At 34.4% G+C, this 14,503-nt stretch overlaps 1 protein-coding gene across 3 annotated transcripts in view; it reads right to left on the reverse strand.

Moving 5' to 3' along the window:
• Positions 1-14,503, reverse strand: part of RAD17 (RAD17 checkpoint clamp loader component) — a 44,283-nt gene that overhangs the window by 12,024 nt on the left and 17,756 nt on the right. For all 3 annotated transcript variants that reach the window (XM_004374519.3, XM_023729565.1, XM_023729566.1), the window contains exons 7-15: positions 11,730-11,782; positions 11,520-11,645; positions 11,356-11,425; positions 6,918-7,029; positions 4,982-5,167; positions 3,739-3,824; positions 3,456-3,602; positions 2,026-2,175; positions 690-810 (exon numbers count right to left, since the gene is read on the reverse strand). In XM_004374519.3, coding sequence (XP_004374576.2) covers positions 690-810; positions 2,026-2,175; positions 3,456-3,602; positions 3,739-3,824; positions 4,982-5,167; positions 6,918-7,029; positions 11,356-11,425; positions 11,520-11,645; positions 11,730-11,782 — 1,051 coding nt within the window. The remainder of the gene's footprint in view (positions 1-689; positions 811-2,025; positions 2,176-3,455; positions 3,603-3,738; positions 3,825-4,981; positions 5,168-6,917; positions 7,030-11,355; positions 11,426-11,519; positions 11,646-11,729; positions 11,783-14,503) is intronic.

The raw sequence follows: 14,503 nt of genomic DNA on the forward strand, positions 1-14,503 counted from the left end.
TATATATTATTAAGTGTTTCTGTAAAGTCTTTTTATAGAAGACACAAAATCCCAATATAATAAATAAGAGTTATGAATCTGACTACTTAAAAATTAATAATTTGTTTGGAAAAATTATCATAAACAGACTCAAAAAATAAATGACGTCAGGGACTGGCGGAGAGAGAACAGGGAGCTACTGCTTAAGGGGTACTGAGTTTCTGTTTGCTGTGATGAAAACCTTTCGGAAACTGATAGTGGTAATGGTTGCACAACTTAGTGAATATAATTAATGTCACTCTATTGTATACCTAAAAATAATCAAAATGGCAATTGTTTGTTGGATGTTGTATATGTTTTACCACAGTAAATCTTTTTTAAATGAAAAAAAAAAAAGCTTATATTCTATTCTATTAAAGAAAAAAAGGATATATTTGTATATGCAAAAAAGAAAGTGTGGAAGAATTTACACCAATCTGTCAAAACGAGTCACCTGATTTTTTGGAAGGGACTTTCAATTTTTACTCTGACTACTTCTGTATTGTTTGATTTTTTATTTAAAAAAAAAAAAAAAGGCATGTATTGATTTAGGATCAAAAAGTAGAGGAAAAAATTTGTCTCATTATTATGCAGCAATGAGTTGACCCACAAAAAAAAAATGACATAGAACACTATTTCTTGTGTATAAGAATAAAACCCCATGTTATTACCTTGATTTCTCATTGGAATAGTTAGCAGAACAAGGTATGGCAATAGCTGAGTTTGGAGGCATAAAGATGGTAAGCAGAAGTCAGAAAAAAGTGCTTTTGCTGCCAGGCAGTTCTCTCGATACTGTACAGGGAAAAAAAATTAAAAATGGAAGATGAAAGAAAAGTAAAACTAAAACTATGGTTGTTTTCCTAGACAAAGTTTATTATACTACAAAGTGTATGGTTCTCCCTGATCCTCATTTCTAAATATCATTCGCACTAAAAAGAATTACAAACATATTTATAAGTACAAATATATTACAAATGCACTTTTAAGAGTTTATCTAACCAGGCCTTTATATCTGTTCTAGCATTATCTAATAACATATTTTACCTACACATCTATCTCACATTTGACATAACAGGAGTAAGAATTTTTTTAAAAAGAGACTTTATGCATAAGAACAACTTAAAAATCAAAGGAATTCTCTTTATGAACATACAGACATCACAAAGTATGTGAGGATGTTTCTCAATGAAATAAATTCTTTTAAAAAGGCTCTACTAAAATTATTTTACAAAGGCTCCACCTAGTACTCTAATTGCAAGTTATGTAACTTACTAAAGTCGAGTGTGGCTTATATTGAGTTTAGCCTTAAACACATTTTCCTAAATCCTCTGAAATATTCATTCTTACTTGTTAAATATCTTCTTCAGTTAACACAAAGTACAGTATTAGGCTGATGGGAAGAGAAGCACAATCCCTGCCTTTAAGGAGATTACAGTCTGCAGCTGGGTACCTACAACCCACATCTCAAAGAGCAGATGCTACTTGGCCCCAGCTGATTGCTGCTGTGTAGAAATATGGGCTCAGCATTGCCTCACTTTCCATTTGTTTTCAGGAGATTCCAGAAATTAAGAAGCCAGAAATTCACAACTGAATTTTAATTATTCTACTAAATTTAAAGATTGGCAATTAATTAAAAAAAAATCTGTTGCCTGTGTTATACTCAACTTGTGGGCCACCAGTTTTGGTCTCTTGGATAATCCAATCTTCTACATTTATAGCTGAGAAAACTAAGAGCCCATTAGGTGAAATAACTTTTCTAGATGGTTAGAGGAAGAGCCAGGATAGTAAATTAAAACCAAACAATAATTCTATCTATAACGCTGATTTCAATACAAGCCAATTAATAAATGAGTATGTGCTTTCAAATCTGAGTAGGTTTTTCTCTTCCCCTTAATTTGACTGAGATCGCCCCTTTATGTTTTATGATAATCCTAAGAAAACTGTGGGTCTTAGGAACTATCTCTTACTAGGAATGAAACATCACTTTTCCTTTTTTTTTCTTTTTACCTTTTTATTTATTAGAAACCACTGAGGTTTGTGCAAGGGTCGAAAACTTGATCCTCCTCCTTGGCAGTGAGCAAATCCTCGGGCTTTGTTGGAATGTATCACGCCTCTCGTAGATATAGATGTGCTATACTCCCTGAGTAAAGAGTGTGTCTAACAAATGAGACAAGATGTGAAATAAAAAAATAAGAAAAATTTATAAAATAGTACTATGGGTACTACTGATACCAAAAAGACTCACCATATTTAGTTACTATTTGTTCACGTTCTTCAACATCAACACAGCTCAAAAATTAATACTGTTACAAAAATTTTAAAACAATAAAGCAAATTTAACTGAGGCATACCAACCAAATGCAATGGGTGCACCCTTACTGGATCTTGGAAGGGGGCAGGGGAAACAACTTTAAAATACATTTTTGAGGCAACAGGGGAAATCTGAATAGGGACAGTATATTATTGAATTAATGCTACTTTTTCTTAGGTATTATAATGCTATTATGGTTGTAAAAGAACAATGTCCTTATGTATGCTTAAATATTAAATGTCATGATGTTTGCAATTATTTTCCAATGGTTCAGCCAAAAGAAAGTGTGTAAATACATAAAGAGAGATTAAGCAAATGTGACAAAATGTGAAAAACTCATGAACAAAAGTTAAGGGTATACAGGTAATCACTGTACTATTCTTTCAGCTTTTTTGTAGGTTAGAAATGTTCAAGAAAAGAAAATAGTATTTAAAAAAGTATAAAAAATAAGCAAATGCAACTGCTGAATACATGAAAGTTTAAATAGAACACAGAAACTATATCATGAAACTTTTTTTTGTTAAACCTTTCCTAACTTTAGTTATTAATGCTATCTCAATACTTATAACAGAAAAACACTAACATTAAAACGATGCTGTCCAGTAGAACTTTCTGTGATGATGGAAATGTTCTGTATCTAGGCTGTTCGATACAGTAGCTACTAGTCACATGTGGCTACAGAGTACTGGAAATGTGGCTAGTGTGTCTGAGGAAGAGAATTTTAAATTTCAATTAATTTAAATTTATATACCCCATGTGGCTAGTGTCTACTGTACTGCGTAGGGCAGTGTCAAAATGTTAAAGAAAAATACAAATTCTATACAGAATAATTTCAACTATGTAAAAAAAAAAAAAAAAAAGATTAGCAGGAAGTACACCAAAACGCAGTTCTTTCCCATCTACTTTTCCAAGGTTGTCAAGTTTTCTGTAAGAATATATTAACTTAATAATAAAAAAAAACTTAAAAAAAAATTAATGCTATATTATCACTTATGAATTAATTTTATCATAGTTATTAAGAGTTACATAAAATACTGTCAAATAATTGGGGATAAAAAGTAAAGTTTCTTTTCTCAAATCTGAGGAAATACTCATAAACAAAAACATTTAACTGAAATGGTCTTACATTCCAGTCGCCACTGAGGATATCTGCAAAACTCAGAAATTCACTGGCTCTCACAAGATCATCTATTTCCACGAAGAAATCTATGTAGTTTTGATGAAGATATAAATTAAATAACTCTCCGGGCATATGCGACATTTCTACTACTTCCTATAAAGAGAAATATATATGTAATTTTCGTAAACAATGTAGTGGTCAAATACATACACACATATATATATATATATATACGTATAAAAAAAATAAATATTTTGTAAGTGGCACTGAGTGCCATTAAAGACTTTACCTCGGGTTGAATAAGTAATGTATCCCGCTCATACTCTGATAAATGAGAAGGCAACCGATGAGAATCTAATTCTGTTAAAGATGTTCCTATAAAAAAATTTCTGTAGTTATTAAAGATAAGACCATCATTATAATTATGCTAGTACCTCTCACTTGAAGATTTTCAACACTTTAGGCACATAATGTCAAAAATAAGAAAGCTGTTAAAAGTAAAAAACACAAACAACAAAATAACTGGAAACTTATGGGAGTTGACTATTCTATCATAATTAGCAAGAATTAAATTTGGGATAGTGATGCCTTGATTATGGCTTCTCTAGACTTCAAAATATTCTGTTTCACAGCACTCCCCATTTCACTTTCCAGCTCTGGGTTACTTTCTTCCTTTGAGTCTCATCTCAGTGTATTCAGTTTTATTTACTAAGTAGAAAGATGGTGCTCTCTCAACCAGAGAATGGAACCCCACTCTCTAATGCAAGAAGTTATAAATGAATGTTGGGGGAAAAAAATGGTGGAAGAAAAAGAATCAGGTGGGCATGGTCACTGAGGTAAGAGGATCTATGGATACAGGAGTGCCTCCATTGCCACCTAAGTGATGCCACTTCATTTTCCTCAGGTGACATGAAGATGTCCATTTAGAAATCCCAATTTTCCTCCTCTAGGATCATAAGACTGAAAATTGGTTATCTGTTACATGAAAAAAATGGAGACTGGAATTGTATTGAAAGGAGGGGCAATTTGGGAGCTCAGCAATGGGCAGTGGGGGTGGAGGAAGTGTGGGGGAGCAGGTATCAAAGAAGACCAAAGAGGGCAATGAACACCTCTGACAGGAAAGACAGCAAGCTAGTGAAGAGTACAGATGAAGAGGATCCAAGAAAACTATAAGCTACTTTGCAATCTGTCTACAGCCCTAGTGGCTGGGGCCAAGAGGGCTTTCAGCCAACCCACACTTGCCACTAAAAGTCTAGATGGACTGATGTCTCACCTATAACAATCTATAATTTTAAAGATTTACAAACATGGATGTGACCTACAGTAGCTACTTTTTACATTTAATCCCTCTCATAGTTAGAAAAATACTCTACCTAAATTCATTTTCCTACTGTGTTTTAGGCCTTGCCAGACAGAATCTGACCTAGCTTTGCTGTAACACAACCAAATATATGACATTTACAAAAATGTGGTATTTTGTTTTAAAGACTAATATCCAACAGATTTAAGGAAAAAATGTATAGTTTTCTTACTTTTACAATATAGTATTTTCCCCAAAGCTCTGAAGAGAAAGAGAGAAACATCTTTGCCACCAACAGCTTGGATTTCTTGATTTTCAAAAATCCCGTCAGGTTTTTTTCTTCGTTTTGATTTTGACAGCATAACATCGGATTTTAACGAAGACACTCCTTTTTTCCTTGGCCATAAATTTTTCTCTCCTAAATAATATACACCCAAGTGACAATAATTTAAAATATGAAAATTAAAACTAAGAACATTTCAGATATAAACTAAATATTCTAATAAAAATATATTCTCCAAATAAACAAGAATTATAAAACATGCTAACTGAGTAGAGTCCTCTTTGGGTTACTAACACTATTAAAACAATAAAATGTCATTTAAAAGTATTATCTCATGACACAGATGTCAAATTTTCACATACACAATGACACACTAATATAGTCTTATCACCTCATTCCTTACAGTGTTATCTGCAAAGCATTGCTCTTGGCATTATATGTATTAACTAATTTAATCCTCACAACAACCCTATGGAGGGAGAACTATTATTATACAGATGAAAGAAATTAGATAAAAAGAGGTTAAGTAACTGTCTGAAGGTCATCAGCTAAAAGTAGTTTGAATCCAGGCAGTTGGCTCTGGAATCCATGCTTAACCACTATACTATATTACCTCTCTATTAATTTGAGCAGTCTCAACTTTATGAATATGTCTGTGTTCAAATTTTACTTATAAGACTACTGTTTAAAACTTAGAATGCATAACTAAAGGGAATCAACCTAGTATAGCAGAAAGAATATAGGATCTGGATTTGAATCCTAGTATTATCTCATTAGGATGGTCTAAGAAAAAAAAATATACAATTGTCAATACGATTTTGGCTCACTCAATAATTATTATTTTCTTCTCTTTAAGATTCCTGCACCCAGAGAAATAATGTTATAAATGGTAGTTAGGATCCCAAACTGGCCCACTTCAGCATTCCTAACTCATAATTCCAGTACTGACCCTACGCACTGTTTACATTTGTTTCCAGAGGAATTAGCAGAGCTCTGGTTTTAGTTGTGTTAGCCTGGCTATTCCTCTATTTATGTTGAAAAAACCAAGATGCAAATTAAATGAACAGGTTCTTTTGTGAGTAGACACACTAGGATTTCACGTGGATTGTGAGAACTCCAAAGATGGCTTTTAATTCTTTAAATCAACTCCTCAGTGGTTAGTTAAGCATCAGGTAGGTAGCCTGCTAATGCTTTCTGATGAGGACGGTGTGCAGTGAACTGTGATTATTACAGTAAAAATGTAACTCATCATCATTAGTGGGCTGTTTTTTACTATCTCATGGCCATAAGCCCTTTCTATGTATTAATAAGAAATTAATAATTTGTTAAACATCATATAAAGTATTATGAAATAAGTTAAAAATGTAAACTTAGTTCAGCACAATACTATCAAGCCGATTAACAGTCGATCAATTATTTGCCACTTAATAAGTGTCAAGTACTGTAATGAGCACTTTACAAGTATTACCTCACTTAATCATCACATACCCTATGAGATAGGTTCTCATATAAAAGGTGAGAAAATTGAGGTATAGAAAGAGTAAGTCACTCAAATAGGGCTATACAACTGAGAAGTGAGAGCCAGGATTTGCACCCAGGAACTCTCACTCAAAATTAACTTTGAAAGGTAAAGTAGTAAACCATGTAAATGGATCAGGTTTTGTCTCAAAGAGATATAAAAATACACATGATGAAATATTAATAGGGATGGTGTCTATGTACATGTACATATAATCTTTACTGTCTCAACAACAAAAAAAGCCAAAAATCTGAAAGACAGGTATATATCAATTATAAGTTAAAACATTTCTATTCTGATTTCACTTCATAAATAGTTATGAGAGTCACCTACATACTGCTATATGAATGCATCTGCCACAGTTACCTTTTGAAAAAGAAAACTGGAGGCTGTTTATTGCACTTCTGATATCACCAGAACATCCTTGACACAGCGACTCTAGAGAAGCTTTATCAGGAACAATAATTTTTCCTCCACACTAAAATGAGAAAATTACAATTAAAAAAACTATCTTAAAAAACATGGTGGAACTAAATTAGAATCTCTGAAACTTGAAGGCTAAAAAGCCTCCATGCTAAACACCAGTCTACTATAAAGGATACAATTGCCAATGCCTTATAGTTTAAGGTAAAATTTCAAGAGTATAAAATATTGTCTTACTTTGACCAGGTTATATTTTAAAGTTATCTTTTCCTTACTCTTCTCTCTCTATACACACATATATACAAATAGACCCACACATATACACACAAAGACCTCAAAACAAAAAATGCAATAAAATTAAATATGCAGAATAATCTGTCAAATTTAAAGACGTATAATAATGTGACAAATCTTTGAAATTTTTACATGGAAGTCCCCAGGTAAGGATCGTCAACATAATATTATAGTTCGCTGAGTATTAAAAAGTCATGACTGCATCAATTTCATATTTAAAGTCTAAGCTTCGTAGACGTTCAAGATATAATTCATATGACTGTTCACAGCCCATCTCATTCCAATCTTGTAAAAACTGATAATAGTGCTGTAATCCTTCAATATTCCTTTTAACTTTATTAATCAAAGATGCTTCAAAATTTCTTTATGAAAAAGTTATTGTCCTTTGCAGTCTCCTCAAATCCATCACTTCATTAGGGAGATGATAACTATTAACATTTTAGTGAGTACTTTTCCAGACCTCTTTCTGTACACGTATAAGTATATACAGTATGTATATGTTGACATAGTTTTCTGAAAATAAGTGGGATCATCATATATACACACTTTCTCCTCACTTACTATCTTGTATCCAACATTTTGCATTTATGACTATTGTAAAAAATCTACTATCTGACTATTTTGTGCATTAACGACATACATCTGGCAATAATGAACACTGAGGTGTGAGGCAAGAGTAATGCTGGCTGTGATGGTTAAGGTTACGTATCAACTTGGCTGGGCTATGATGCTCAGTGATTTGGCAGTTACATAATAATGAAATTTGGAAATCATATAATGATGTAATCTGGCAGTTATGTAATGATGTAGCCATCCTCCAATTTTGCGTAACACTCACTGATTCACATAATGACCTGGTCTTTGGAGCCTAACCTTGTCAATAAGTGAAGAGGGTATATTATTGTATGACTTGATTTTTTAAAAACTTAATTCCATTCTTAGTTATCTTTCTGCTAGTACCTTTAGATATATTTCATTAAAAAAAAAACACTGTGGACACATCATCATTTAACTAATATTTACCCCAAAGAAGGAACATTTACATAGTTTCCAATTTTTCACCATTACAGGCCTATATAAACCTCATATATAACCTACACATATAACTTTCGTATCTATATACATCTTTGCCAGCATACTGAGTATTTCTGTAGAAGTAAAGTGCCTCCCAAAGTGTCTGCAACAATTATTAAAATTTTCCTACTAACAGTATATAAAAAACACTAAAACCCGTTGCCATCGAGTCAATTCTGACACATAGCAGGCATGACCATTTTTCATACCTTTAGAAATCCTGGGTATCAACCTTTAAAACTTTTTTCAATCTGATAGGTGAAAAATGGTGTCTGGTTTTAAATACACATTTCTCTGATTAGTAGGGCTGAACACCTTTCACATTTACTAACAATTTGGATCTCTTTGTGTGTTGACTTTTGATTTTTGCCTTTTCTTTTGTTAATGCTTTATCTGTTACATAAGTTGCAAATACTTTCTCCCATTCTCATGCTTGTGTTTTAACTTTGTTTACAATGCCTTCCATCATCCCTAAGTTTTTCACTTTTGAAGTAAATCCATCAACTGTTCTCTTACGGCTTCAGGTTTTGTTTCTGGCTTAAGGAGACTTTCCCTACCCCAAAGTTAGTATTGTTTCTTAATACTCTTATAATTTTGATTTTTTATTTCAGCCCTTAATCCACCCGGAAATTACTCTTGTACATAGTACGAAGATGTAACCTTGTATTTTTCTGTATGGATATCCAATATTTCTAACACCACACCACTTAACTACAACAATCTACTCTTCTCCCAATGATATAAAATGCTGCTGCCATCATACTGAAAATTCCCGTTTACATATATTGATCTATTTCTGCGCTCTACTCATTTAATTCTTCTACTTGTCTGTTACTGTAATACCATCACACTGTTATAATTTATCTAGTTTATAATATGTTCTGATATCTAGATAACAAGTCTCCTTTCATCGTTATTCTTTTACTAAATTTTCTTGCTAATTCCTGGGAGTTTCTCTTCCAGATTTACTACATTTTGACTGTAAACAGATTTAATTTAAAAATAGTTTTAAGAGGAGTCCTTATTTTACACAGTTTTCAAAATTTTTTTAGATATGGATTACTTGCAAAAAAAGGAAATGTAATTTGAAATCATGATCCTTGCTAACTGAAGAAAATGTCATGGATGTTAATTACTATGAATAAGCAAACATGGCTGAAATGTGTGATCAGCAGCTCCTTCCACACTTTATATACTTAGTGATATGAGAGACTATAGGTTTTTCTTTTCTCTAAGAACAGAGAAGTATCCAAACTTCAAAACAAAAATCACTTAAGATATTCAACACTTACTATAACTAATTCACTTAAGATGTCAACACTCTTCCTTAATATAATTAACAAGATACCAGAGATTAATGTATTCTTTTGATCTTCCTACACTATCATCATCACCCTTGAAGACTCAAGGCAATATGACAACATCTGACCTTATAAAGGCTTGAAGGGCTTGAAAGGCTTGCTTAATGTTGCTCCTGTGATATAACATATCAATAATGACATCAAAAGTATACTAGTTGTAAGACTCTTCCAGATCAACTATTTAAGTTATAGCACGTTAACTACATAACAAAGAAGTTACAGTATCTGTTTTTACAAGTATATCCTAATACAACTTTTTAAATTAAATGCCATTTGTAATTTACTGATTTACTCCTAAAATAATAGCAGTTTCAAGTTAATATGATACTGTAGTATGACTGCTGATTATTTTTCTTGATTGTTTCTTAAACATTTGTTCGAGAAATAAAATAATTTAAAACTATAATTTGAAGTTATAATACCTTAATGTACTAATTCAAAGTATTTCATCTTATTAGGGATAAAAGACACTCTTTGAATGTTTAGATGATTGGGGAAGTAATCATAGTAGAGAATATGGAAAATGTAAAAAGATTTTTTTAAAAGACAATAAAAATTCAAAAGTAATCCTACCATCCAGAACTAATCACACTTAACATTTTTATGTACTTTAGGCTAGTATGTGTAGGTTTATGTGTATGTGTGCATTTTATTATTATTGACAATTGTTTGTTTTCTTTTAGCACAGTGGATTGGAGTCAAAACCAAACTTTAATCCCATCTGATACTTAACAGTTGTGGGATGTTATATAACTTATTTCCCCCACAAAGCTCAGTTCCTTCACCTCTAAAATGGGGATAATGTAACAAAGTTGTGGTGAGGATTTAATAAGATCATGTATTTAACGATACTTTGCATACTGCCTGATTACATATTAAGAGCACAATACATCATTTCCGTTGTTGGCATTATATTTTAACTTGATATTAAATTATACGCATTTTCCCACGTCATCGAATATTCTTCAACTCACTACTGTTAATGACATAATAGTTCATCATAGTAACTGTTCCCTCAATTATTGAAATCAAATTGTTTCTAATTTTTCACTATTAAACAAACATTACTTATTAAAATAATACTCTATATACATTATCTTGTTTAATCTTCCAAATAACCTCTTCCTTAAAGATTCTCCTCACTTCCTGTGATCCCAACAGTCCAATAAAAATTATGTTTCATGAAAGTTCTAGTTGATTTGCAGCAGTAGGGCCCCCTAGAACTATGCTGCTGGAAGTAGACGTTCCGCCAATTTATTTTAACATCATCTTTATTTGAAAGATAGAAAAATGAGGTATTGAAAGTGACAACAGGACAATGCTACAGTTGAACGATTAATGGCCAATGTACCTGGATTTGAGGAAAGTTTCTTCATGATAGGCACAATTTAGGAAAGCAAGCCAAGGAAAGGGAAAATTTACCTCAGTTTGAAAGAGAAAGCTAAGTTTAACAGTAGAAAAACGTTAAAGATTTTTTAATGAGTATTTTCAACATTTTCTAAAATGACATCACTCATGCATATAATAAAATTCTAAAAACCAAAACAACACAATATTATCTCCAATTACTCAAGTTTACATAATACCACTTAAGCTAGACTTTCTAGAACTACAATGCAAGATTCAAATTAATTATTTCTTAAGAGACTTACCTTATTAGCTTCTATTGTCATTATTCGATTAAGAAATTTCATCATAATTGTTGGTGCCACAGGATTGAAACTGTCAAAGTTTATAAAGAAAGACGGTATTTAAACAATTAATTTTGAAACATAAGCTGTATGCGAACATTATGAAGCAGAAATTGCTTTCTTACTTGATATTTGATATAGAACACTCTTCTTGAATTTCTTTGGGAAATAGTAATCTTTGATTGTTATCTCCACTGAGACTGTCAGAAATTATAAATATAAGAGGACATCGACCAATCTGGACATACTTCCTAAAATAACAAAACATAATAATGTTGAGATTTAAGCCACTTGATATTTAATTTGGAGTTTTAGAAAATTTCACTCAAACTCACCTTAGAATTTCATGTAAAATCTGAGAATCTCGATAAAACTGGTTAGGGAAATCCTATTGAAAACACAGGATAAATATTAGTTCAGTTATATTCCCAAGCAAATTTATATTCAGATTTATATTTACCAAGGATAGACAAAATTTTTACCTAGTCAATGTAATTTTATGTAGAACTTTCATGCAAATTAAGGAAAACATGAAATACCTGATATCCTAATCAATAATATACATACATGGGAGCCCCAATTTTCAGGTCAATTTTTCTTAAAGGCACTTTACCAGCTATATAATTTTTATTGAGAACACATATTCCAAATATTTGCTTTTCTATACTTAAACGTATTTTTTCTCATTAGTCACACCACATCAGAAAATAAAGGCCCCGAAAGCTTTACTCCCATCGGCGTCATTAACGTCAGCTCTACTTTGAGGAGGCAGCTCTTCCCCAGTCGTATTTTGAGTGCCTTCCAATCTGAGGCGCTCTTCCTGGGGCACTGTATGACAATGTCCTGCTGCTATTCACCAGGCTTTCACTGTTGTTCTTGTTCAGTGCTGCTGAGTCGGCTCCAACTCATACCGACTCTATGTACAACAGAATGAAACACTGCCTGTTTCTGTGCCATCCTCACAATCGTTGTTATGCTTCAGCCCATTGTTGCAGCCACTGTGTCAATCCATCTCATTGAGGGTCTTCCACTTTTTTGCCAACCCTCTACTTTACCAGGCATGATAGCCTTACTTGCCACTTTTTTGAGAAGTAAATTGGCAGGTCCTTCTACCCAGTTTTAGTCTGGAAGCTCCACTGAAACTTGCCCACTATGGGTGACCCTGCTGGCGTTTGAAATACTAGTGGCATAACTTCCAGCAACACACAAGCAACCATGGTACGACAAACTGACAGACAAGTGGTGTACATGGACCAAGAAGCAGTCATTTGAACAGAACAAGGGGATACTGTGTGGTTTAAAATCAGGAAAGGTGTGCATCAGGGTTGCATCCTTATTCAATCTGTATGTATGAGCAAATAATCTGAGAAGCTGAACTATATGAAGAAGAACGTGGCCTCAGGATTGGAGGAAGACTCATTAACAACCTGTGATATGTAGATGACACCACCTTGCTCGCTGGAAGTGAAGAGGACATGAAGCACTTACTGACAAAGATCAAAGATTACAACCAAAAGGGGACTTCCAGCAAAATGGTGCTCTACACAGAAGCACCACACCATCCCTCCACAGCGAAGATCAGAAAAACCAAGCCAAACAGAGAAAACAGCAATCCTGAAACCCTAAACATCAAATAAAGAGATAAAGAACTCAACCAAGCACCAAGTGGAATAAGAAACTGATAGAGAACAGAGAGCGAGGAGACATACATGGAAAGGTCCCCATCAGCTAAAGCAGCACTGATCCGCCATCTTGAACTCCTATCAGAGACCAGCAAATAGGGGGTACGAGAAAGCAGCTCCATGGAGCTTCCAGCAGCAGACAGAACAACCAGGAACTGGCGATATACGCTTTCCCACCCCCCACGCTTCTTCACCCCCTCTCGGCCTCCTCTGCCTCCCGCAGCCACAGTCTCTTGGCCAGGAAGCACCGGCTGCTTGGATTCCACCCGCCTGCACTGGCCGACTCCCTGTGTGCCATCTGTTGGCTGCTGCTGTTGCTTTCTTCCGCTTCTTTAGATTTCTTTCTTACCTCTCACCACCTCCCTCTCCTTTTGCCCAAATACCTGGCTCCATGCGCCATGTTTGCTTCTTCCTGAGGGGCTGTGGAGCTCCGTTCGAGTGTGGAACTGCTTTCTGGTCTGTGCTGCCACGCTGGTCGGATCCTGGGGCTTTTTTTTTGGTCTGTTTTGAATTGTTTACTGTTTTCTTTTCCTTTTCTTGAGTCGGGAGCCCGTTCTGGCCGGGCAGTGCTGTGCGGCTTGGGAACTACCCCCTCAGCTTGCAGAGACGTGCAGGGGGATCCCTGAGAACATTTCTTTTTTGGTGGGTTTTTTTTTTTCTTCTGTTTTTTGGGGGGTTTTCTTCTTTTTTTTTTTTAAATTTGTTTTGTTTTCTTTTCCTTCTTTTTCCCTTTTTGTCTTTCTTCATTACTCAGTTTCTCATCTCTCTATACCTTCCTTCTTTTCCTGTCCCCTGAATATCTGGCGCTGAACACCTCTATGCCTCCTAGCCAGGCTGTACTTCAAACCCTGGGAACAACTTCCCCAGACCTCGTAGCTGCACTGGAGGGATCCCTGGGAGTTCTGCTGTTCTTTTTTCTTTCTAATTTTTATTTATTCATTCCTTTTTTTTCTTCTTCCCCTTTTTGTTTTTCTCCATTTCATAGTCTCTCATCTATCCACTCCAATGGCAAGCTCTTCCCTAGCACTCTTTTTTGTTTACATGTTTTTGGCCCCTGTTCCTCTCTCCTCTCTCCCATACTCATCTTAGCTCTACACATCACAATCTCCCCCCTCCATCCTGCCTACCTGCACCGTGCGCTTAACATCACACCACCAAGCAGCACAGGCACGGCCTACCGGAACCTGCCCTGCACTGATTACTAGCCCACCCTGGTGGCTGTAGGAAGTGCCACAAACAACCCATCCCAGCAACTCCTCTTCAGCTAGACCTGCTGTTCCATATCTGAGTGACTGACCCTGCCAATTGGAGAAGGAGGTGAAAAGTATCGTGCCCACAGACGAGCAAACAACAAAGAATACATAGTCCACCTGCTGAGACATAGCCAAATTAAAAAAAAAGGACAAGACAAACAAATCTACAATCAA

This window comes from Trichechus manatus, unplaced genomic scaffold (genome assembly GCF_000243295.1).
Source record: "Trichechus manatus latirostris isolate Lorelei unplaced genomic scaffold, TriManLat1.0 scaffold00029, whole genome shotgun sequence".
NCBI classification, from domain to species: Eukaryota; Metazoa; Chordata; class Mammalia; order Sirenia; family Trichechidae; genus Trichechus; species Trichechus manatus.